This window comes from Lagopus muta, chromosome 4 (genome assembly GCF_023343835.1).
Source record: "Lagopus muta isolate bLagMut1 chromosome 4, bLagMut1 primary, whole genome shotgun sequence".
In the NCBI taxonomy this organism is placed as follows: domain Eukaryota; kingdom Metazoa; phylum Chordata; class Aves; order Galliformes; family Phasianidae; genus Lagopus; species Lagopus muta.
In genome coordinates, this window is record NC_064436.1 from 18,708,771 (window position 1) to 18,734,865 (window position 26,095).

Here is a 26,095-nt window from a genome sequence, read left to right on the forward strand (position 1 = left end):
CGATGGAGAGACTTGGCTGCCACTCGCTCGCATTGAAAAAAGGCAGAGGTCTCTATTCAGGCAGAAATCAATCACTGTGCAGGAACAATTATGTGTAATTCAACCATCATGAAAACAGGACGAGATTATGGGTTTGTTACCTGAGTGACTGCGTGGAGATGGGGAGCAGCGGACACTGGCGTCCCGCTGGCACGCTGCATCTCGGTGACAATTAGGGACGTGCGAGCGGTGCAGCGGGCGGGGGCGGCGGGATGACAAATGCTGGTCACGCTGTCCAGCAGAGCAGAAAATGAGGTTACAATTGGGAGATAATGTTTGCATATGTAACCATATTTCAGCAAGCTGGGCAACTTCAGGGAGCGGAGTAGAGGGGGTATCGTAAACAGCACCGCTGTGCGCGGCGAGCTCTGCGACGTCCTCGGCGTGAGAAACCCGGGCCACCACGTCCTAATGAGCTGCCTGCTGGACGCAGCCTGAGGGCAAGAATTTCCTAAAAGAAGCCAGCTCCAGCCCTGAGGGCAAAGGGAGCACATGGGAGCGGGTTAGCGCGCCATCCCCTCCCTCTGCCTTCCCTCGTCGGAGGGGATTTGTTTCGCCTCGCGGCAGCGCATCCCCAAACACAGCGTTCTCGGATTTGCATGGCAACGTTTTGGCAGTAGTAGACTGCCAGGGGTGTGACATGATGGTCAAAATATCTTCTGATTTATAATGGCCTCCTTTAATTAGGAACTTGGTGCTTTTTTTGCACCAAGTGAGCAATGGCGCACTGTCTATTAAAAAGGGAAAGAACCGGCGTGCATAGTATCAGCCACGGGAATATTTATTTCAAGTGTTATTGCCTATAAAGTCTTAAAATAGTTTTCCTCCCAAAAAGGCAAAATAAAACACAGATGACTGATTATAGAATGGTATCCCTGCTCAGCTCGGTACATAGGACACGCTTCACCTTTTATACTGCTCATGCCTAGACATCAGAGGCACAAGAAGCTGCTTTGAGTTACAGATCTTCAAACAATAAGTCAAAACAAAAAATCAATCCCTCCAGTCCCTGGGTGCAGTTAGCTAAAGATAAAAGAGAAAAATAAAGTTATGCTAAAGCAGATAGAGGAAAGGAACAGATATGCCAAGGAAACACAGAGGACAAGTGCAGAGCTGAAGTGGGCCCAGTGTGAGCCAACATCAATGAATTTTTATCTTATCAAAAAGTTTTAGGGTTGCCAGTTCATTTCAGACTGGATCACTCTGCTCCAGGGTTGCCTGGAGCCTTGCCTTCAGCACAAGCTGCTCTCCCCACCCTCACACACCTCCTGCATGCCCCTAAATGCCGAGGCAGGGGGCTAGGCTGTGCCTCTCCCTCCCTGCAAAACCGCTGCAGACTGCAGCAGTGAACTGAGGGCTCTGAAAAATCCCTTCAAAGATGAACTGTGATTTCTGATTAAATGTTTGGTGAAAAATGTGGAATCTCAAACAAAAACAATGAAGGCATTTTCTTATGGTGATATGTTCCCACTTCCCCCTGCCTTGCTGTGCATTTAAATCGTATAGGGATGTTTTTAACATAGGAAAAAAAAAAAGAGCAGTCTTATTTATCTTTTTTGATCATTGGCTGATTCATTATATTTTTGATGCTAGCTGTCTTGACTGAATCGAGCACATGGCTCAAGCCTTTGCCTACAAGGAGGAGAGCGTCACACCCCATGGCCCTGATATGTGTCTGGATAGATCCAAGAACACAGAACTAGTTGGGAACACTGATTGGCAGAGGTGGGAAGTCTGACTGATGTCAATCATGGAACGGCAGATCAGACAGGGACATGTCGTGGCTGTAAACAAAGTGCAGGGGACCAGCAGATGTGCTGGGCTGGAGGCGCTGATGCTTGGTGCTGCTGTTGCTGTGGGTTTGAGGGGATTTCAGAAAGCTGCTTGCTAACCTGCTGCTGGCTCTTCTCACTTCAGGCTGCTCTGAGAGAAATGTATGTCACACTTTTCTGTGTAAACAATGACATCAGCTGCTATAGAGATGTTTATAGGATTGCGAACTGAAAGGAGAAGAGTTAATTAATGAGCATAGATGTTACTGTGAGATATGGTGTGAGAGACGAGGCCCACAGTGTGAAAAACCAACACCTTCCATCTGATTTCCGTAAGCTGGAAGTTGCCCCACACAGCATAAATGCTCACTCAGTTCAAAAAAAAAGAAACAACAACATGTAAAGATGTGTAGCTTGATACCTAATCCCATTCATCCCTGTGTCGATAAAAGAGGTCAAATAAAGAGAATTGCTTTGTTTTTTTTAGTAGCTGTCCCCTGGGTTGCCAGCAGCAGGGGTTGAGCTGGGGCTGGAGCTGTCCCGCCAATGCCAGCCTGTTTCTTCTGGTCCCACTGGTTGGTGACATTGTCTGGGCAGGACATCATGTGTGCTGCAAAAGTGCAAGCAGGTCTGTGGCTTGGCAATGGAAATGCCAGGTGTGGGACGTGCTGCTTGCTGACTGAGGGAGAAGCTGTGGTAGGGACAGCTGATGCCTAAGCAGAGAGCAGAAGGTCATGACAAAATGAGAAATCCTGTACAGAAAAGACATGTGGTGCCTTCTGATCTTGTTTCCTTCCTGAAGGATGCAAAGCACAAGTTTCGAAACGTGCTGGTTTGAAGCAGGATGAACCAGGAGGCTTTCAGCCAAGCCTGGGGCCAGGGCTCAATCAGCCAAACCTGAAGCGGAAGGTGCTGTAGCCAACCCTGCAGAGTGCTTTGCTTGTTTTTGTTTGATGCTTGCACTTTGCGGACACAAAGGAGCGAATGGAGCTGTGGGCTTCTTCTGCCCAGGGTGCAGGGCACTGCCTGGCCACTGTGGCGAGCACCAGCTGCCTGCCTTCTCTGTTTCAAACCTGGAGATGGAGTGTCACAGAGGAATGTGCTTGCTGGCCTTGTGCTTCTCAGCATGAGGCTTTTCTCCCTTTGTCTTTCTCAACCTGGCCATGCCAAATGTCCCAACAACAGCAGAGCAGTAACGCTCCTCATTTAGGGCACCTCACTGAAGCACTTGCAATTCAACAGCACAGACGCAACTCTGATGCACCAAAGGACACTATGGATGCCCCATAGTATGTGTTCCTCTCTGGAGAAGACAGCCAGGCCGGGACCCCTGGAAGGGCACCTGGACAGGTGGTGGCTGCTGGTAGACACATCTGTGACTTGTCTTCACCAGAGCAGACAGAGCCCTGGGGGATGTGTTGGCTCAGAGACCTGTCCCAGTGCAGCCCAGCCTGCAATAGGAGGCAGATGTTTGCAGAGTGTGTTATGGAAATCAGACCAGTCAAAACTTGACTGGCCTACAGTAATGCTCCTCTCCTCACAACAGTGGCAGCTGAGTTTTCTTTGGCCGGAGGTAGGAAAGAATTGCTGTGCTGGGCTACATTCTGGGCTGCAGCCTGAATGAGGCAGCCAGGGCCTGCCCTGCCATTCCCAGTCCTTGATATGCCCAGGACACCCCATGCAGGCTTCCCATCCCCATCCCCATCCCCTTGTCCTAGCCCCATGGGAGCAGTAGCGATGATGGCAGGGTTGTGCAGCTGTCAATTTGCATGTCTGCCCACGCCAGCAGCTCACGCGACACCCTACCACATCCAGCATGGCCCCAAGCACACAGTCACCTGCCAGCACCCTGCAGTACAACTCAGCAGGGATTGCTAGTGTGCACTGCATCACCAGCTTTTTGGGGCTGGGCATAAGGGAGGCTGTCTCCAGCACCCCCCTGGCAGCCTGAGCAGCTGGACCTGCAGAAGTATTGAATTAGCTTTGTTATACTGCTGATCTGGAGTAATTACTGGTGTAAGCCGATGCAGTCCCATTATTGCTGATGGGATTGTGGCTCTTCATGTCACAGGTGAATTGGGCTCAATTAACTGGAGCTGTGGTCTTAATTAGATGCTCTTCTCTCCAAGTCTCCTTGCAGAGGTGGGACATCTGTTCCACCTCACTGCCCCACAATCCCCTGAGAGGAGATGGCTGCACGTTTCCCTGGGTACAACACAGCATCCTCACCTGGGGAACAGGACCCATCACAAGGCCATGCCCATCTGCTGGAGGGGCCCTTCCTAAGTCACCACTTGCTCCACTAAATATAGCACCTCCTGGGCTCTATTTTTGGCACACATTTTAGGCGCCGGGAGCCCTATGGGACCCCCACTGCTGAGCGTGGCAGGAGAAGCAGCAGCTTCCTGAGGGCCTGCGTCCTTCCCTGCCAGGAAGGATGTGCTTGGGACGGAAAGCTTGCGTGGGGCTGCCTGGCCGGCTGCTGCCAGACAGACGGTGTGACAGCTGATGGCTGTCTCCTCCCCAGCTAACCAAGAGTTCCTTCCTCTGCCTGCTCAAAGCTTCTTTTCCATTTTGCCCCTCTTTAAAAGCTCATGAGAAAGTAGCCAGCTGAAGTCCTTTGTTTGCCAATGACACAGCTATTGGGACAAGACTAAACATGTGGTTGAGGGCTGGTTGGGTGCACAGACTCCAGCAAACCCCTCTCAAACCACTTCCCTCTGTCGCCCTGGGACTCGTCAGGGTCGTTGTTGCTATCCTTCGCGTGTCAGCTTGTGAGCCGGAAAGTGTCCGCAGATAGCAAGGAAGGGACCAGCAGCTGGAGGCCCCAGCAGTGCTTGGGGATGGTGGAGGTCGTGTTTTCTCACGGCCTTGCCAGAGTCCTTGCATTGGGAAGTTGAGGAGCTGTGGGCAGCTGCAGGGGCTGCTAGTCTCCAGCTGGTCTCCCCAGGAGTGCAAGTCAGTGCTCCGTGCTGATGCCCCATGCTTTACACTCATTTTCCTGGCTGGGCATTGCTTTGAACTCTTGCTGTAGGTGCTCATTCTGCAGATGTTCTAAAATTACATTTTTGGAGGCTTGCTTGGGCTGAGAGGGGACGGTGCCTCCAGAGGATCCTCAGGAAAGGGTTGCTTGAGCCGTCTTGCCTGTAATCCGCCAGCCTTAACAAAGGACCCCTCATTTCTCAGCAAGTGTGCAGGTGCGAGACTGGTGCTTAACGCTCTGGGGTCTGCGATACCAAAACATGCCTGTCACTGCTTGAAGGGCAGGCACAGAGGAAGATGCTGTTATTTTGGTTTGCAATGGTTGCTTCGCTGCCGAGATAAGCAGTGGTGGGTGGCACGCACATCAGACGCTACCCTGCACTCAAAAAACAGAAAACAAACAAAACTGAGATAAGCATTGCTTTAAGGAAGATCAAAAACTTGTCTGTGTTTTTCCTCGCCGTGGGAGAACTATGGTCCTACCACCAGATCAAATGCAGGTTAGTGTAGTGTTGTGTGTATACACAATGCTCTTGTGCAAAAAAGTGGCAAATGAACACTGTTACCAAGAGGATATGACAGGTTTGTTGTGCATCATCTCGCTGACACGCCAAGAAAACACCCTGAAAAAGTTATTTGTGTTTCGATGCAGATGCTCAAACATTCCCACACAGCAGTGGGAGGCAGGGAGATGGCTGTTTCAGGTAGGAAGGGCACAAAACTTGTTTCTGATTACTTTGTCTTCTTCAGTAGATGGTGCATTGATGCTTTCTCAGCCTGCTTTGTTTTCATTTCACCAGGGCTTTGCTGGAGCAGCAGCTCCTGTCTGCACTCAGTTAATTACATACCTCCTGATGCACTTTCAGCCCTGTCACCCCAGATGGGTCAAAACCCAATGGTTGGATGAAAGCACAGTACTGCTGAGCTGTATTTTCTTGCTGAAGGCTTATGTGCATCTCCCTTTCACTTGCGTAGCTTGCATACATCGGGCTGCTCTCTGCTGCTATTGCTGTGGAATAAGTAACTCTCTAAACTTAGCTCTGATCCCAGCCATCTTTCCCTGGAGATGCACGCTGCTTCTTTCTTCCGCAGTTGCCAACAGGCAGGTTGCATTCATCCCATGTATCCAAGATCCTCTGATGGTGCTTGGTGACATCCCTGCTTCCTTGAGCGTTGCTCCGGTGCATCCATCTTGGGGATGGCTTGGGGAGCTGCCACTGGGAGGGCACACAGGCAGCTCTCCTCTCTCAGTGAATTCCTGTGCCAGCTGGGTAATGGGGGGAGATTAATGACTGCCTTGGAAGCCAGTTATCCAGCATGCCGGCCGGAGGGCAAGCATCGTGATAGTTGCAGCAGCTGGTTTGGAAAGGAGGGAAATGAAGGGAAGATAAAATTGCACGCCCAGAATGCCAGGGTAGCCTGTGTTCATGCTTTGATGTCTTCTCCCTCCACACCCTCCTGTGGGTTAAAAATGAAACTAGACTGCATTTATAATGGGTGTGTGAATATCTGTATTTAGCTGCAGCAAGCAAGCTTTTGGGCTGGAGCCTCGTGTGTATGTGGTGTTGGAGAGATGCAGCTGGGAGTGAGGCAGGGAGCCTTCTGTGCCCTGCTGTGGGGACACACAGACACACACCCATCAAGCCCACTGATTCGGATCCGCAGCCTAACAAATCCCAACAAGCATGGATGCGAGAGGAGACAAGGGGAGACTCAGCACCCTTTTGTTCTTCCTTAATGGTGCTGAAGGTTGTAGGTCAGCATGCAGGCTCCCCCTGCCCCTCTTTGTGACCACAGTCAGATTGGTGGCCAGGACAGTGACTCCACACAATAAACAGACAGCAGCAAACCCACCTCAAATTCCCTGGAACCGATGTGTACAACTGGAAAAGCAGGGCTGAGAGACTGGAAGGAACAGCACCCTCCTTCTGCCAAGGCACTTCTGAGTGTGCAAACAGGAGCTCCTCCAGCCTGCCGGCTGCACACCAGAAGGCGGTTTGGGTGAACAGAGCTGCTCCTGCTATTGTGCAACACCACTGCATCCACTTCTGCACGGCGTGCTTTAATCAGCAGCCCTCCCTCTGGCCCCCAGGCCTCAAAATTCCACAAAACCCAATTAACAGAGATGAGAGAACTCCAGCATGTATACATATGAAATTTCAGAAGGCTAAAGAGAAGACTCCTAATACCGTAAAGCCTGCCCTAAAGTAAAATTTGCATCTGAAATCTACATAGCTAACCCCTGCAAGGAAGACAGGATCGTTGAGTACACTGCTTCCCCCCCCCGGGTAAGGGGTAACTTACCCAGGTTTTGTTGGATTTGACTCCGGTCAGTTTGCAGCCAGGTAGCACTGCAGAGCTGATGCAGCACCAGCCCTGTATGAGGTGCCAGCCCTGCATGCAGCACAGCTGCCTCTATAGGAGAGCAGCAGCTCTGGAGGATCAGGAGAACTTCTCCTGGTGAGCAGCCCAATGCAGAGTGCTTATACAGGCTCATTAGGGGAAGCATTAAAGACTGAGCTAATTAGCACCCACCAATTCAGCGCATTGAGCCCAGGTGTTTTGTGCTTTGTTGACCCAATGGTATACTGGCTTGTTCAGGTTGCCTGCCCTGAGAAAAACAAAAAACAAAACAAACAAAAAACTCAGCAAAGGCAGTCCTTTTATAGTACAGGTTAAATGTTCAGAGAGGAACTGATGAAAGAAATGACTTAGCCCTTCCAGATCAATCCTTTGTTTTACCATCTCGTTTGTTTCAGATACACAGTTTCTCCTTCTATTATCCTACCTGTGGCTTAATTGCATACTAATGCTTCTGTGGCTGTGCTCATTTTTGAATCTTCATATGCATGCCTTCAGTAAGAACGGCACACCTCTTCAACTGGGAGAAGCCAGGTGAGAGCTGAAACCCCTTGCTCAAATTCCTCCAGAAGCACAGCACAGCCCCTGGCAGGGCAGGGGGATCAGGCAGCGTGCTGGCAGCCCAGGTAAGCGCTTCACTGCCAAAACACGAGGCCTCAAAGCTGCTTTTTTTATTACCTCCGGATTCTGCAGAGGGCTCGTTATCTCACGCCGCGAGCCAGCATGATCAAAGCCCCAGGAAAGGTCAGGCATTCCTGCAGGAGCCACACTCAACCAACACTCCCCCAACCCACAACACCTCCTGAAATCCTTTATCTCACTAACGAGCCAGCCTACGGATTAGCCAGCCCTGCCTCAGCTTGATGGTGAGAGCACCCAACACCTGGCCTGGGTTTTCTGAAGAGAAGAGTATTTTTTTTCTTTTATTCTTTATGATTTTGTTTTGTGAAGGAGGCAGAGTTTCCTTCCCCCACCTTAACGCAGGGAAGCTCGATGCTGAGGAAAAGATGTATCTCCATGCCACGCCGAAGAACCTGATTTTCTCACGATGTCGGCTTCTGGTGTAGCACACAAAGTGATACAAATGGTGAACTGAGAAATCCTGCACCTAAAAAATCATCCGTGGCACCTTCCAGTGAGAGGGTGTTGCTCTCTCAGTGCTTGGCTGGCCTGTTAGCCCACAAGAACACAGTTGTCACCCTCTTCCCCTGCCACTCTTGGAGGTGCAAGAGAGTGTAACTTGCAAGGAAAATCCAACTATCCCTAATAACAGGGCAGTGGTAAACTTCAGAAGTGCCTCTTCTACCACGTAATCCTTGCACAGTGTTGGAGGTTCACTTGAGGCTGGACTGCGGAGCGACCCCTTGTCACAGGCAGGGTGCTATGAGCAGCCGTAGGACCATCTGGAGGGGTGATTTACGGGGGGCTCAGGCAGTCTGGCAATTCAGGCTCTCTTTTACGATGTTTAGACTTTTACCCATGTTATAAAGTGCAGCACAGGCTTTTTATGAGGATTTAGGTGCCTGCTGCACAAAGCTCGGGCTGTGGGTTGGGTGTTGTTTTTTTCTTTTAAGAATGACTTTAAATTTTAAAGGGCAGCTCTTGAATTAAAAAAAAAAAAAAATCAAGTCTAGCAGCAGGCAGGAATATCCCACGCAGGATTTAAAAGGCGTCATGTGCATTGTGCATACCAGCAGCAATTTTTAAGCCCGCTGGCACCTTCCCAGGGGCGAGCATAGAGGCCAAAGCAAAGTTGGAGGAGATCCAGCCCTGCCATCAGTGGGAGAGACATTTTGGGTCTGGAGGACCCACATTTGGGTCACACAATTGTGTTTTGGCAGCTCTCAGAGGCTGACTTAGCACCATAGCTGACACAGGAACATCCCTTGAAGCCTGCTTGGTTGGCTTCTCATGGGTCTGGTACCCACAGCTGAGCATCCATACCTGGTTTGTACAAAGTGCGTGCGCATTCAAAGTGTTTGAAGCTCTGCTTCTTTACCCTTGTGCTTCACCCCACTCGTTCTCTGCTCATTCTGAGCTGTATACTGTGGTTACACTTCTAGCTACACTCACAATTTTGTGTTTCCCTGGTGTTGAGATCCCTCATGGGACAGATCCAGAAAAGTAAGCTAGTAGTTTTTGAGCATTTCTGTTTGTACTAAGGTAATCTTTCATGATATGGCAGAGAAATAATTTCTGTTATGACCTTCTACTGATGGTTCAAATAACCTGTCTCAGAGACATCCTGTTTCTGGAGGGCCCCATTGCTTTAATTCCTATTAAAATTGGTTTTGCCTTCTGTGGAACAGTACTGCAGAAATTAAGTACTTGCAAATGCGTTTTACCTCCAGATATATGTTGCTGTTTGAATTTTCAATCCTAGTGAAGCTTTAGCAGACTGCTACTTTTGGCCTAATCATTTGTACGTTTTTAGGGATTTTTTTTTTCTTAGTTTAAAAATGAATATTTTATTTTAAGCCTTTGGACCATCTTGCCCACATCCAGTGATGGATGTCTAATGAGATGACTTTTTACCTCCACTAAATGGTTATATTGTTTGCGCTGATGTATGCTAAGACTTGATGCATTAAATCTTTGGTCATTAGCAGATGCCATTAGCAGAAAAGTCCAAATCACTTAGAGCTGTGACTTAAGACTTTTCATTAAAACCTGAATTTGCATGTTATTGGATAAATCTGTTAATACGGTTTAGCTGGACTCAGAGAAGTTACTTGAAAACTTTTTTCCAGTGGGTATGCAGGGTCAGCAGTGCCTGGGAGCCTTAACGTTTAGAAAATGACCCCTCTGGTGCGTGCTTTGTACCCCACTGTATGCTGGGTGACCCTCTGTTAATTCAACTGCATAAGGGCCACCACACTCTAAAATCCAGTTGCAGGGGCTTTTCACTGCTTGACAGTATATGGATGGCCCTTCCTGGACCTGGTGTCAGGCAGGGTTGGCCACAGCAAAAATTTGCCCATGTGGGGAGGAAGCTTGCCAAGCACAAGGACTGGCTGAAACATCACTGATGTAGTCAGTCTCCACTCTTCCATTTTCACATCCGTTTTCATCTTGCTTTCTTGGATTCCCCATTTTTAGAAGGCAAAGGAAGTAGGATTGCTTCCACAAGTGCCAGTTACGTTGGGTATTGTGGGCAGTCAACTTGGTCTCTGCTGTGCTGGACGTAAGCAGGTACTGTCCAGTCAGCCTTTCTGCTGCAAACTCAGGTGCAGCGAAGCAGCTCTTGGACACATACTAGTGTGCCAGGTGCTTCCGCAGCTCTTTGAGTCCTCATTCTTGCCTTCATGGGACGAGAGCATCTCTTCTTAAAAAAAATCCCTGTTCAAAGAAAAGTTGGCCTTTTTCAGGCTTCTTGGTCTCCATTATGGCACGTGGCATTGAGTAAGCCATGATACAGACTTGATGTAAACATGTACTTGGGAGTGGTCTTATTTCAAGCCGTTTTCATCCACTGTGTGTGTCATACTGAAAGGCATTGCCTGGTCAGTCACAGGGACACGGGACGGGGCTTTTTGTGGGACAGCAGGAGCCTTGGCCTGCATCCTGTGGGACGCAGAGAGGCCAGTGAGGAAGAGTCGCCTCATCCTGTGACGCACATCATGGCCCCAGCAGGAACACCAGCCCTCAGGGCTGTCCTCTGGCCACTCACTCCCACACCAAGTTCACATATTTATCCAATTGGTGATGTCTCATTTGGTGAAAAGGTTTCCAAGCTCAGTTTGGGTGCTGGAGGATGCAGAGGACTGCCCATGTTGAGTGCTGGACCAAAGCTTGTGCAAGAGCATGGTGTCAGCTTTGTGAAAACACCACAGTGTTCGTGTTCACCTTGGCCAACAGAGAATGGAGAGGGCTATGAACAGTGGAAAATGATGGGAAAAAGTCCTTTTTGGCAGTCCCATTTATTTACAGCATACTTAGCGGAAGAGGTATGCTTGCAGCTGCTGAGCATGTGATTTGCTGTTGCAAATTAATGCATGTTTGGTGTGGGTCTCTTTGCACTCATATACATCGGGAAAAAGAAGAACCATGCAGGGTGGACAAGGTTGAAGGACCATCGTGTGGGAACGGGAGCTCAGAATGAGCAGTGGCCTGTGAAGTTGAGCAGCATTTGCTGGGAACCAGTGACCATCGGAGAGACCTCATTGCTGCATTGGAGAATGAAATCAAACATCACAAAATGTTTTAACAGTAAAAGCTTTCCAAGCAAGTCTGCGGCTTTGCTGGCGATTTCATGCCCTATCAGTTGTTAGTGAGTATTTCTAAAACTAATGGGCCATGCGACGTTAGGCATAATCTGTACACATGTGCACTGGCAGCCTGCAAATAGCAGCAGGCTTGTCCTCTCCATGAGCAGGCTGGAAAGCACTGCCCGGCTCCCCGTGTGGTGCTGCAGCACCTCGGGTCTCCCTATAGCCTTCCAGAGCAGGTGAGAACAACAAATTAAGGAGTCGCGAGAGAGAAGAAAACTGAGATAGCAGGGGATTTCTAATCAAGTTATTTTAATGCTGGGTGTGCTTTAATCACTCACTTAATGGCGGTGCTTAATGAACACTTGAAATAAAGCATGTTTCTGTCAGAGATTCAACAGCCATGTTTTTAAAGATGTCTTGAGGGAACTCAACTGTTCATTACAACTTTTTGGCAAAAAGCAGTCAGAGTTGTGCTATATTAATTTCCGAGATGGAAAAGGATGAAAAAATAAAGTTGCCAAAAGAAGACTGTAGAGAAGCTATTAGTTTTTACACCAATGTCACGATTAACCTGAATCATGTCACTGATTATAATGCATCTAGATAGATGTTTAACCCAGTTTTTATCAAATTCCATTCACTCTTGTCTTTGCAGCACTCCCCTGGCTGCTGTATTTGGGCTTTCATTGCGTTTCAACACTTTGCACTTTAAGCAGAGCAGTTTGCCCTTTGTCTGTGGGCATCCCTGTACACTGCCTACATTTTAGTGTGATGCACAAGGCATCACACTAAGCAGTGCGAGCAGTGCGAGCTCCAGTCCAGAAAACAGCCCAGCATCACTGGGATGCACTTTGCCACCTTACTGGGCTGAGTAACCATAACTGTCATGACCCCAAAACAGGAGGGATCAGCAAAATAAATACTCGCCGTGCTGGAAGAAGAGCAAAAGACTGACTCTTTTATTTGTCTTCTGTCGGTCAGAATATTGCTGAGCCCCTGTTACCAAGGGAGTGATTCAGGTGGTGCTTTCAGGTGAGGTTGGAAGCAAGGCTGCAGATCGCTACCTTCATACCTGCTATCTCATTTGCTCTGCTGCAGTGTCTAGTTGGAGAAGGTTTTGAAAATTAACCATAAAGCAGTCTCTTCTGTCAAGAGATTAGAAGGAGGCTGGCTTTATACATAAAACTATTTGCTGTAAATAAGTGGCTTGGGAATGAGGGGAACAATCCAACCTCTTTATATCAAGCTTGCTGCTCCTCTGCAGAGTTGTTCACAGGAGGAGATTGTACGCCAGTTCCCAGGAAGGTGACAAATTATAATTGCAGTTATTGCTGGCATTGATTATCTGTTTCATCTACGAGTAACAGGTTCTGGCCAGAACACCTTCCACATCCAGTGCCGGTCCATGACAGCACATCTTCTCACACAGGCCTGGTTTTCGCACTGCTCCCAAACCATGCTCTTCTTCCTTTTGCATTTCTACTGCAACAGCTGGTCATCAAAGGCGTAAACTCAGAGTCAGTTTAGCCATTAAAATGCTATCGCTATTTTGAGACAGCAACTGAAACTGCCATCTCTGTGTTTGATAAGTCCTTCTGTCTAAGAATGATTTCAGGGCTCTAGAAAGAAGAAATTAAATAGGCTAAAAAATGCTCAGATTTTCCTCATGTTTTTTCAGGCTAAGGTATCCTCAAATCCTCCAGCAAGCCATTGGTCCTCTGGTACTTGCTGTAGCAGGAGTGGGAAGGGTTGTGTTTTCTGTTGTTGGGTGTTCGATAGAGCTATCTGCTGTTGTGTTTTCTTCTCTCAGTGTAATGTTTGCTGTTAAAAACCTGAAGCCCTCCTTTTCAGGAAGAAAAGGGAATGTGCACATTTGGCTATGTGGATCTGCTTGTCTTCTGCCTTAAGAATTCTTGTTGCGTTGTTTCTCTGTGTTGTTTTTGGTGTTCTTGTTGTTACTGTTGTTGCTGTTGTTTTAATTTGGCTATTTTAGCTTGAACTGAGACCACCTGCCAGTTCCCATACCGGACACACAACTTGTTGACAGCAGAGGACAAGTAATGAACTGGGGGCATTTGGGGTCTTTTTAGAGGCAGATCAACATTTAAAAGAAAAACAAGAAGAAAGAACAGAGCTGTTTCGGGTGTTGCTTTCAGCCTTTTGTTCTACCTTCCAGCTGGGCTGGAGCACTCCCTTGCTGGGACAACCTGATGGTGGGAGCAGCGGTGAGGTGTGACGGTGACCACATGGGACATGGACTACGTGCCCCACCACCAGCAGCACGGCTGCCTGCGTGGCTCTGCAGAGCTGGCAGGGCTGCGCGCTCCATCTCCCTCTGCACACCAGCTGGAACAAATGGTCCCTGCTGCAGCCTGCCTGCCCAGTGCTGACCCACAGGCATTTTTGCCGTGGCTTGCTCAGGCTTTTTATAGTTTTTGCACACTTGTTGCATATAGGATACCTTACAGCTTTTAGCTAGATGTTTGGGGAGGTGGGTGGGTTTTTTTAATTTTTATTTTTTTTTTTTGTTAGTCTCACATTTCTTCAGAAGCATTTAAAAAATGATAAAAAAAACCATGGCGAGGTGCCTCAATATGTAACAGAAGGTCTTTGGGTTCATACACCAACGGGTTCTCAGCCTCCAAGATGAGAACACCCTGTTTTGTTTTGTTTCGTTTCATTTCCCAGAATTGCAGATCTTGAGCGTGGCTGCACATTCTCACTTTCCTTTCTGGGGCATGTGCGGAGGGTTGCACCCGGAGCTAAGTGAAGCCTTTGGTGTTAGGCCGCTTTTGGAGAGACGTGTGACTTCTTCAGACTGCTCTGGACATCGGATTGCATCCTCTGCTGCTCTGCAGTGTTTCTGTAGGCTGCTTTAGGTACCAGAGTGCACTGAATTATTACGTTTTGATGTATGGTTGCTTGTGGGAGCAGGAGGAAGCCCACTGACAAAGAAAACAGAGCTTGGTGGAAACCTAATCATATAACCTTCTCATATGTGAGCCCAACATAGGACTTTGGCCATAACAGTCAGCCATGAAAAGCTTCTGGGGTGGTAAAACCTGGAGAAAAAAACAAGGGAAGAGTGGACATCAGCAAGCAGATCGCCTGCTTTGGCTGACTTGCAGGGCAGGTCTGAGATCAGCACTGATGGAGTCCGTGGGGCTTTTAAAAATAAATCAGTTTCTGGCCCAGGCCAGAGCTCCCATTGTTATCATTGTTCTATTTTATTTTGCAGGCTCTGGCTCTGCAGACCCCAAATGCTGCTGATGGAAACGCAGCCCCTTTCTGTGTTAATTTTAAGCCCGTTAACAAGCGGATTGCTTTTCTCCTCACTTCTCACGGTTCTCTCACCCGTTGAAAACCACAGCCATGGACTTAGGGGATAAGGTGCCAAGAAGTAGAAAATAAAACCGAATCTGCTGGATGCTGAGGAGTGAGGGGTGCCCAAATTGGTTTACTGCGAGGACAACAGGCAACTGCTGAAAGCAAGCTACCCTGATACCACGGGCATGCATGACAGTTACAGCCAATATAATGCAAAATGTTAATTACTAAAATTTGAGAAATTAATGCTGATTAGCAGCTGTGTGTGTGACCTAAATACATCTGTTCCTTGATCTTTATTCATAATGTACAGTTTATTGTTGATAAAGTAATTGCTGAATGGTGGGCTGGCCCTTGAGTCTCACAGCTAAAGACCGAGGCCTGATGTGTAAATCAGCTGAAATTTGTTGGCGTCTGTTTTGGTTGCATGTATACAGATTGGGAAGATGAACAGCAGCCTGCACTATCGCCTTTACAACTCAACTCATACATATTATTGAGAATTCATATTGCTTTTATTATTTGGTCGCAAAAACAGACCTAATGCTTGTTGGCTTTAAAACACCTACCAGTGCTGCTTTCTCTCTCCGTCTTGCAAAATATAAGACAAGGCCAAAGCTTAAATTAAAATCCTCAGGTTCTTATCTCTTTCCTACAGGAAAGCAAATCTGTGTTGAAAACCGTAAAATTAAGAGGAGAGCAAGGATAGCATAATTTAGCAAAAATTCATGGCACCAGATTCTGAGCTATATGACTGGAGGGATAGGTCAGACATTAAGAAGATACTGCCTGCTAATGCAAGTTCCTTAAGGTGGTGCTCTGGAAACAAGGAAAGCAGAAAATGCAGCACTGCTTCCCATTTGCTCCTTCTTCGTCTGCTCCTACCAGCCTTAACAATAAATTGAGCTGTCCATGGAATGGCCCTCCTGGTTTTAGAAGTCCAGAGAAATCCTTGGTGTGGCGTTGGAGCATTGTCACTATGTCTATTCGTGCCAGGATTTGAATAGTGAGACTCAAATTTAATTTCATTCGGTTCCTAAATGATTTCTTTTTTCTTCTGTTAATTCACAGTTCCTGACAGGCTGTCCTCGCTGAGATTTATCAGCGGTTTTCTCTGAAGGCCTATTTCTTTTTTTTTTATTATTATTTTTTTTCTCCTTTTTTATTTTATTAAAGATCTGTTTGTGGCATAATTGTTTTAGCCAAGGGGAAGGGTGGCGGGATGGAAACAAGGAGTGCCTCTTAGTGCTGGGATCGTCGCTGCGGTTCATCCTGCTGTGGGAACAGCGACTTTTGTCTCATGCAGCACTACTGCAGAAGCACCACGTTGGCACAGAGGAGCCCTGCTGCCTTGCAGGCTTGATTCACGAGTGCGGTTTGTGGGAATATAGGCTGGCAGTACCCGCTTTGGGGCCCCACTGGGTGTTTTCAGTGCTTTGGTCCCTCCCTGGGTGAGGTGGTAAATCTTTGTGGCTCTCCCTGGGGTAGTCAGCGGTCTCCTTCCCAAACAGCCCCTCCAGAAATGCCACTGCCAGCCCCTTCTAGCTTCAGTCATACCATTATGTAAAAACTGTATTTTGGAAGCCACACCTCGCTAATGCTGTTTTCCCTTCTCTTGCAGTCCAACAAGGTGCCAGTGGTACAGCCTTCTCATGCAGTTCACCCTCTCACCCCCCTTATCACCTACAGCGATGAGCACTTTTCCCCGGGCTCCCACCCATCTCACATCCCCTCCGACGTCAGCTCCAAGCAAGGTGAGCCCGTACTGCTGGGGGGCTTTGCTTTTCATGTTTCAGAGCAAGAGCTCCCACCATGTGTGCCCACTTTCTGTTCTGCTGTGATGCTGGTATTTAGCTTGGCTGTTTAAATCTTCATGCTCTTCCTAATGTGATAATTCTGGCTTGTTTTACTCGTCAGAGCCTTTTAAAATCTCAATAAGCAGCGGCCAGTCCTCACCACCCCCTGTTGTGCCTGAGGCTTGCAGCATGCAGACACAGAAACAGCAATCATCCCTCGCTGTCCCGAAAACTGGGGAAAAGCACCTCAGTTCTGCTGTTATCAAAACCTTTTCTTTTTTTAAATCAAAATTGCTTTTTATGTTCTCATATTCTTGCTTTCTGAATTCTTCTATATAATAATTGACATAACGGTAGTCTAACCACCGTCACCCAACGAGAGGCATTTTTAGTTCCGACGTTCCCTGGATGCCTTGTTTTTCTGTTGGCCTTGCTATGCTGGTAATAATTTGGGCTACCTCCAGAAAATACCATAGACATGTGGCTGTCTGGTTATTTTCTTTCACTCCAGCCTGCAGATGCACGTATAATTCTTTTTTGAGAGAAGACGAAGCAAATGGAGACCTCATGTCCTCATTTGTCTTCCTTCTTCATGTGAGTGCCCAGGAGGAGGACACTGGTGGTCATTCCTTGAGGCCTCATGGGTGCTGTGTGAGTTAGACTGTGGGATTTGTACCCCACAGCTGCAGCTTGTGAGCACAGGAAGTTTTGGCTTATTGAATGATGGGGCATCATTTTCCTCCTCATCTCCTGCAGACCCAACCAGGAGGCCTCATTTGTGCTTACTGCCTGTCTTCCTTTTCTGCTTTGTTTCACTCTCTCCCTGCCCAGCCCATCTCTCATGCGGAGCTCTGGTATTTCCAAACAGGCTCTTGAGTCCTCCTCTTAGCGTCTGGCAAAGATGCCAATGGACAATGTGGGCCGGAGGCTTTTGCTTTTTTTTTTGCTGCCATGGTCTTCTTGATGTGTGTGGTCTTCCCATGCTCCCATCCCAGCACCACAAGCGTGTCACAGCAGCTGCAGTGAAGTGGTCCACGCCATTGCTGCTGAGGGAATATTTTCCCTCAGGTCCTCTGCCAGATGCCTCCGACCATTGTTTCTGTCCTCGCCTCCCAGTGTGGGGCTGGAGCAAGGCACTGCCTCGCTACCCCAGCCCCAATGCTGGGGGTCCCACAGCGGCTCGCCCCCAGCATTGCCTCTCTTACCATGGGTACTTCGGGATGGACACGTGGCTCCCACCTTTCCATAGGCAGTCAGTTCATTCTTCCCTTTCGTCTTTATTGCTTTTAACCCTTCTGAGAGCAAATCTGGTTTCGGACAGTGCTGGCTGTGGGGCTGCTTCACATTTTCCTCCTGGACATCAGGTAGCTGGTGTTTCTCCATAAAAAGGCCTGAAGTTTTGTGCACTAAGCCAGAGAGCACAGAGTCCTCACCATGGGTCAGAAATGTGCATTTTGGGGAAGGAACAGCAGCCCTTCTCTTCACACACAGCTTGGTTGAGTAGGGGCAAGGTCATGTCACTGCTCCTCAGGAGCATCAGCTGTCACCAAGGATGGGAGCTGGTCCCGTGTTTTGCCCTTTTCTAAATGCTCTGAAAGAGTGTTTGCTGTTACAAATCCTGGAATACATAAAATGTTCTCTCCTGTCAGCCACCAGCTGTTTTACAGCTCTGAAAAGACAACTGGCCAGACATTTGAGCCTCAGGCTGTGGTCCTAAGCCTGGCAACTTAGCTTTTGAGGCACCAAAAAAGACAGAGTTTGTAGTAACTGCCAGTGTTATTTTCTCTACTTTCCTGTACACAATCCCGAAAGATATTCCTCAGTTCATTTAATTAAATTCAGAAGATTTAAATGCAAGCTATGGGGTGGGGTGGGAAGGAATCAGTTGTGTCAATCTATAAAACCAAGTCTCAAGGTAGCACACACTCAATCTTGGGCCTTTGGAGTGTCACTACATAAATATTTAATACCCTTTTAAAGCAGCTGATTTAACATGTGAAGTCGACTTAACACTTCCTTCTGCTTCAGTCTCCTCTTCCCCAAACATATTTAAATAAAACGATGTTCTTTGCGGCCTCTGCAACTGTAATTCCATGTCTCCCGGGGGCGTGAGTTTGAGGTGAAGAATGGAGACCAGAGGCCCTTCTGGGACCAGGATTAGCTTTAATCTTGAGGTGATTCTTACAATTGTAGGACTCTGTGTTCTGGGGAATGTGAGCTAATGGAACGTTTCTGATGGGACCCTTTATTTTTCCATGAAATACTACCAATGCAAAACAGATTGACCTTGGAGCCCACAGGAGTCAACTTGATGAAGAGCTTAGTTGGAGCTGGAGTGACAATTGGAAGCCAAATGAATCATATCAAGTGTGACCATTACAGGCCTGAAAATGATTCTTAATTAACCACTGATCCTCTGTGGTAACAAGTTTCCAAAATCAGTGAATCCATAAGGGAACCAGCGAAAACGTGCAAGTAGCAATTTACCTAATCTAATAGCTCTGCTGTGCTGCCTCTGACAATGCTTTATTTTTATTTTAGTTTGTCTTGCTTCGTGCTGCTTGTTGGAGGAGTTCCTCAGGATTCTACTGGGTTTGGTAGAACCATTTAGAGGACAGTTTTGCCTAACTCACTTGGCAGGAAATCTGAACTTGTGCAGGTCCTTAGCCCAGACATTTATTGTGCCGTTCCACTTATTTTTTCCCCCCATTGTTTCTATCTGAATTGCAATACTTATTTATTTTTTAAAAGGTGGCATGAGTGGCCTTTAACACTGACCAAACAAGTGGTTATTTCTCACCCAGAGCACTAATTCCATCATAGCGTTGGCTGCTAGTTGTGAACGATAACTTGCATTTCAAGTATTTTGAGGTGAAAGTCATTCATTCTTCTGTACTCTTTAACAGGCATGTCCAGGCATCCTCCAGCTCCTGATATCCCCACCTTCTATCCCTTGTCTCCAGGGGGGGTTGGACAGATAACACCACCTCTTGGCTGGTAAGATCTTTTAGCTTCTTTTCAGACAAGGTGCATGTTTGTACCATCCGCTGGTGTTGAGTCAATTGCAGCATTAGAAAATAAGAATGTCATTGCAGTAAGAAATAACTATGTTATTTGAGTTTAAAAGATCAAAAAATGTTGATCTTTGAAATGAATTGAATCTGGTTTTTGAACACGTACAGAAATTGAAGTGTGTAGATTTCACTTTGAAGTCTTATGGCTCGGATTTGTGGCTCTTGGCATTTGGAAAGATAGCAGAAAACAGTTCTCAAGGAATTAAATGTAAATTTTTAATAAACAAAATTGCAATTACAGGAGGGAGGGGAGGTAAGAGAGAACTTTGAAGTGTGTGTGGTGGGGGGAATCTTGAAACTGCACCAAAATGGAGAACAAACTTTTGTAATCTGCTGCTTCTTACAGTTTCTGTATGGAGAGAAGCCTCAGTTATTAGGAGACTTTGCTCTTCTTGCTAATATTAGCACTCGTAAGATCTTTCTGTGCCATTCAGAGTGTCATCTTCCTTTTGGAGGAAACACATGGTACTTCCAGAATGTAATCTATTTGGCAAGATGCTTCATGTCTGCTTGGAGTAGATACATACTCACTCCTCAGTTCTCTCAGAGCAGGGAATAAGTAAACAGAGCAACAGTTTCAGTGCTTTAGAGTCCTTATCTTGACTAATCTGTGCCCACACAACGAGAGACATAGATGTTCTTCATGTGTCTGTGTATGAGAGGAAAACATAATCCAGATGACAGCAGGCAGGGAAAGTAGAGACTATAAGATGGTTAAGCACTGTGTTGCTGGCAAATCTTGCAGGAAGTGCCACATGCCTTTTTGGAGCAAATTGTTATCAGATACAAAACTAAAATATGGAAGCATCTGACTCCCCATTCATTGCTGCTAGGCTGACTCACCACCTCCACCACCAGCAGGCAGTTCCTGGCATTCATTTTCCAGATGTGGTCCATCATTTCTTTTGAATGGTTTCATGATGCAGAGGCTGGCAGGGAGGGGAGTGGCTTAACTGGAATGAGAAAGAAGAGGAGAGACAAGCTGTGATTTTACAAGGTTTGGGAGTGTGTTCAGCAGTGCTCATTGACAACTGGACGTATCTGGCCATCCCTTATGCACCATGGCTTCCAGCTACCTCATGTGTGGAAGTGCAGCTGAGACTTCCTCCACTCCTTAAGCATTCCTTATTTCCAGTAATTTAGACCAAGTATGAAACCGATATCCTGAACCCTACAAAGGCCGCTATCCATTTCTTTTCTCTCCACTTCTGGAAAGCTGATCTACCAGTGAGTAGCTCTTGGAACAGGATTGGCATGTGTGGTGATCTTGTTGGGCTGGTTCAGGTACTGGGGCTGAACTTGGTAAGGCTGAACTTTAAGTAGTCAGGGTGTACTTGTGTTGCTATTGGGCTTTTTGTCATAGCAAGTATAGTTTCTTAGAAGAACTGGTCACTTGTTCCTCACTACAGAATACACAAATGAAGAAAGTCTTAAGATATCACAGACTTACGAAACTATTCAAAAGGTTTTCTAGGTTGGTAATTCATACTTTAGTGTTCTTGCACTGAACTACATTGGGAATATTTGGAACAAAATACCTCTTTTGTAAGAGCTAGTTAACCAAGTCTGATTGCAGTGTTTCTAAAACTAGGTGCAAGGGGGTATGCACGTGTGTTTTGGAGGAGGAAGGTTGGTTGTTTTGCTTTCCTCTCCAGTAGAAACCTGGACTGGGAATCTTTCATTAGCTAAGGAGAAGGTCCTAAGTATTCAAAGCTAATAAACACCTGAACACAGCAGAACTCTGGAAAATTTTGCCTGTTTTTGTTTCACCCCTGAGTTCCCATCAAGTGCTTACAACTCTAGAGTTACTACTGAGTACCGTATCGTATGATTGATGGGTTCCTTTCTTCTGTGACATCAGGCAAGGTCAGCCTGTATATCCCATCTCGAGTGGATTCAGGCAGCCCTACCCATCCTCACTCTCAGTCGACCCTTCCATGTCCAGGTAGGTGTAGGAGGTGAATGACTGACTGGGGAGTAACTGCTGGCATTAGAGGGCAAGTTGCTCTTCTGCTTGCATCTTGGTCTGCCTTTGCTTGCTTTTCAGTCAGCTAAAACTTTATGCATACATTTTTATTTAACATATTTGTGTATATAACAGTTTGCCTGGATCCCACACTGGTTTTATTCAGCATTTTCTTGGCAGTTTCTGAAGTATCACAATTAGGAGCACCAGTAAATTGTCAGCAATTAATTGATCTGTTTCATCTGAAATGAGTCATTGGTTCCTTTCTAGATGTAATATACAACGTGCATACTTTGGTTTTACTCATACAAGTACGAAGCCAGGTGGATTGTTACTCTCATTCTGTAGTTTTATTTTCAAGGTTGTTGGTTATTAGTCTTGAATCATTTAGGTATCACTCCACAAAGAAACTTGCTCAGAAATAGATATTTCATAGCCCAATGCCATTAATGGCAGGGGATGCCAACACAGTGTGTTTGTGCTGGTGTGTGACTCAGGCACTGTGTCTTTATGTTAAGCGCAAGCAAGCAATGCTAACTGAGACTTGGCCATGACACACTCCAGTCCTCCTCTTCTCTGCTTTTGCACTCTGAAGACAGCTTCTGCATCCTGTGCTTGGTGTACACAAGGTTGCAATATACCATTCTTGTTTCTTTTGTGTGACCTGTAGAAGACACATCCTCTTGCACGGGGAAGTAAGACAGGCCACTTGATACGTGGTAGGTCCTCTTGCCTCTGTCTATGTGGCTGTCCCTTCATTTCTTTGCAGTGGAATGACAAGCATGCGCCCGCCAGGTGATTGGGAGGAAAAGCCACTCTTTCTCTGTAATAAAACTGCCTGATTTGGTTACAGGGCTTTATATTTGCTTTATTTTGATGAAGTGGAGGAAGAGACCAAAGGGACTAGAGAAAAGAGAGGCTGAATGCCATTCCTTAACCAGCACTCATTCAGCAAAGCTTTAGCGCATGAGCTTGCTTGTGATGTTACTGGGGCATTCCACCAATCCAAAGGCTAGCATGTAGATTTTTGTGTGACCTTGGGCTTGCAGAGCTTAGCACCCTGGAGGTCTGTCTCAGCCATCCTTGAGGAGGATAGCAGGGTGAAATGATGGAGTTAGTGATGCTGTTTTGTTTTCTGTTTTCCTTGTACAGGTAGAAGGAAGGTTAATTTAGGACACAAATCTTTCTTTCTCTCTCTTTCTTTTTTCTTTTTTTTTAATTCTTCCTTCCAGAATGTAGGAATTTTTCATCAATATTAGTTTGTGAAGAAGACAATGAGTTTAGGTGAAGTGATGCTAAAATCTTTTAGTTTAAGTACTTTGCAAAGCAAGAGATTCTTTACAGACCTATCAGGGACTTCTTGAAAAGACTTATTCTTTTATTTTATTTGTTTCTGCATGGCAGTACCTTCTTTTGCATTGTCTGGTGGTGGATATTCTACAAGTGTTTATATCTTGGTGTGAAAATACAGTTTTTGGTTTAAAAAAGTGTATTTTTGTTGCTAATCAGTGCAACAGTACAGCCATTAAATGTTTCTGGTGTGCATTGCTAAAACTACTTGCCCGAAAGGTAATAAAATAACTTCTTTAAAACCAAAATGGTGACTTTTTTTTTTTTTTTTTTTTTCCTTTGAATAAACTGGCTACAATGCACAGATCTCAGCCAAATATTTTTCATGCAGTCTTAAGGAATTGTCTTTCCATTGCAAGTTCTGTAGTGTTCGCATTCTTGGGCATCCCACTGCTGTCATATTTGTTTGATGCCTATCTTCAGTAGGGTTACAGACCTTCCTTTGTTTTCTCTTCTAGGTTTTCACATCACATGATTCCTGGTCCTCCAGGCCCTCACACAACTGGAATCCCTCACCCAGCTATTGTAACACCTCAAGTGAAACAAGAACATCCGCACAACGACAGTGAGCTAATGCATGTGTGAGTCTGCCTTTCTGTGCTAGCCCTTTATCTATAAATGCCAGAAAACTAACCCTATCTGAAGAAGAGTCAAGGTTAAAACAAAACAGCAACAAAAAAAAGCAGCAAGCACCTTACATGGCCTCTCTGAATATTAACTTTTCTCCTATAACTAGGAGAGTTAGCCTAGATGACCTTTAAAGGTCCCTTCCAACTCAAACAATTCTGTGATTCTAACATCGAAAAGAGATGAGGGTTACTGTTTTAGAAAAGTAATGATGCCATTTGTCATTCCAATCCAGCGCTCCTAAGCTATCAGTGGCAATCATTTTGATTGCAGTATAATTGTGGATCTGTCTACCTGAGGTTGGTGCCTGAGTATGAATTCACAAGCTTTTTCTGGGAACAGTTTTAACTGCGAAATCTACTAGTAGAAAGCAGCATTTTTGCTTTCTTCTTCAAGGTCTCAGAAAGAAGTGGGTGAGGAGTTATCCTCCTGCCTAAAACAGTGTCCTGCCAGGATAGCAGATATAACCGTCAAAAAGAGAATTGAGATAGGTGATGAATTTGGAGCAGATTCACAGATCAAATGTTATTTGCTAGAGAATGTCAACTTGACACCTACCTGAGTTTTATGTTCAGTCAGTTCTCTAAAAAGACATGAAAGGGGGCGAGACATGACCACTGAAATCCAGATTCTTACCAGTTATTTGCTACTGTAACCACTGATTGGAAATTTCCATTGGGTTTGGGGTTTTTTTTAGGCTGAAGGTAAATAGATGCTTTTTTTCCCTCTTTCCCCCTTCCCCCACCACGTTTTAGGAAGCCTCAGCACGAACAGAGAAAAGAACAAGAGCCAAAAAGACCTCATATTAAGAAACCTCTGAATGCTTTCATGTTGTACATGAAAGAAATGAGAGCGAACGTTGTAGCAGAGTGTACTCTGAAAGAAAGCGCAGCTATCAACCAGATTCTTGGCAGAAGGGTATGTACAGAAGGGTGTGTGTGCGCTCACGGGTGCTGCTAATTTGTGTGTTTCCCTTTAGTGAGTGTGATGGCTCGCTTTCTGCTTGAGGTGCTAACTAATGTGCAACTATCAAATTAGCTGTAGAAGATAAAACAGGTGACTAAAAATAAAAGCAGTGACTTGATTTTTTTTCTTTTCTTTGGAGTTAGTCTCATCATCCAATTGATGTCTGTTCCATTCGTGTCACATGTCAGCACCTCAGGCGAGAAATACTCTCATCCACACGTGGAAGGAACATTCAGATCACCTTCTAGGTCCTCCTTTAGGCTGGCATCCATCAGGAGGGGCTCATTCAAAGATAAGTGCTGAATGCCAACAGAGATAGAAGTGAAAAATGAATGCGGTGCAGGTCTGGCTGTAAAAGCATGGAGACTGTGAGGGACCTGAGGAAGTCATTCAGTCCCACACGTGCTCTACAAGCACTGGTTTCCTCAGCTTTCTCAGGGACTTCTCAGAGTCTCAGGGACTCAGATGTTGACTGAAGTCACCAGCCGAATACTGATGGTCACAGCACATGTCCCAGAGTCTCTCAGTAGCCTTGCTGAGAGCCATTTGCTTTTGTGGCACTGTAGGCTTGTTTTCTCCTATCCATGCGCTGAAAAATGAAGGCCAACCCACAATTACAAACTTGATGCTCAGTGTAAGTATTGTTAAGTATTACATAGTGTTGAGTATTGTTCTTCCAAAGGGAATGCAGCATAGATAATCACCCATTTTAGCACCAAAATTTTAAAAACCAAAAATTTAAAAAGAGACAACATTTGTAATAGCAAGTATGGATTCTTCAAATTGCCTTGCTCAGTGAACGCTTTTTTTTGACCACTTGTTAGGTCAGTATCAAGAGGCTCTAAAACTCCCTGGAAGCCCTGTGCTTTTAAGTGGGAAGTCAGTACACAATTTTAGCCCTCTGAAGATTTTTTTTCTCCCTCTCAAACAATGCAAAAATTTCTTGTTACTTATCCTGGTTCCTTTGGTTCTTCTTTCTCTCTGATGTTTTTGTTGCTTCTTCTTAAATGACATCTCAATGCTTATATCTTCCATTCTTGCATGCAGCTCCCTATGATTGTATTTTCATTCTCATTCTCTTAGTGATTCGTCTTAGTTGCTGAGTATGTCTTGGCCTGAATGATGGCAGTGGCCTATGTGTCTCCATTTTGCTAATGAATCAAACCTCACTGCTCCGCTCAATGCTTTTTCCATTGCTTTGACTTCTATTTCCATAAAAGTACTTCAGGTTCTGTGGTACAAATGTACTTCTTATCCCGTATAATTGCTTGGAGATTAATTATTGTCGAACGTTTTGTTTTCAGTCATCCTCTTCCCTGTTCTCTGTACTCTGTGCCACTTTGGAACAGGAGCCTATGTTCTCAGGAGCTGACACCTTGTGTGCTGCTGAGCCCTCTGATGCCATCAATTAGTCAGAAAGTCCAACGTAGGAAATCCTCATCTTTAACCAAGGAGAGCTTCTTTCTCTCCTCCCACCCCTTTGCCTCTGGTTCTAGGTCTTAGCTCAGCACTTCACACCCAGCAATGGTCAAAGCATAAAACACTCTCAGTGAAATGGTGGCCTTACGTGCCTTCCAGGTCTGCAGTATGGAAGGATGCCAACTTCTAAGAAAAAGCCTTCTAA

The 26,095-nt window shown here is 46.1% G+C and overlaps 1 protein-coding gene and 1 long non-coding RNA gene across 6 annotated transcripts in view; one reads left to right on the forward strand and one right to left on the reverse strand.

Annotated features, from left to right (window-relative positions):
* LEF1 (lymphoid enhancer binding factor 1) overlaps nucleotides 1-26,095 on the forward strand; it is a 54,191-nt gene that overhangs the window by 9,221 nt on the left and 18,875 nt on the right. For 2 of the 4 annotated variants that reach the window (XM_048942238.1, XM_048942237.1), the window contains exons 4-8: nucleotides 16,314-16,446; nucleotides 19,395-19,485; nucleotides 21,424-21,507; nucleotides 23,337-23,459; nucleotides 24,261-24,423. In XM_048942238.1, coding sequence (XP_048798195.1) covers nucleotides 16,314-16,446; nucleotides 19,395-19,485; nucleotides 21,424-21,507; nucleotides 23,337-23,459; nucleotides 24,261-24,423 — 594 coding nt within the window. The remainder of the gene's footprint in view (nucleotides 1-16,313; nucleotides 16,447-19,394; nucleotides 19,486-21,423; nucleotides 21,508-23,336; nucleotides 23,460-24,260; nucleotides 24,424-26,095) is intronic. The other 2 variants (XM_048942240.1, XM_048942239.1) reach the window with 1 other exon arrangement.
* Nucleotides 1,267-7,918, reverse strand: LOC125692118 (uncharacterized). 2 transcript variants are annotated; one of them, XR_007376475.1, is made up of 3 exons: nucleotides 7,833-7,918; nucleotides 7,098-7,404; nucleotides 1,267-6,149 (listed from the first exon to the last, which is right to left on the reverse strand). It is a non-coding gene; the product is annotated as an uncharacterized LOC125692118 (long non-coding RNA). The 2 variants fall into 2 exon arrangements; XR_007376474.1 differs by lacking the exon at nucleotides 7,833-7,918 and adding an exon at nucleotides 7,582-7,813.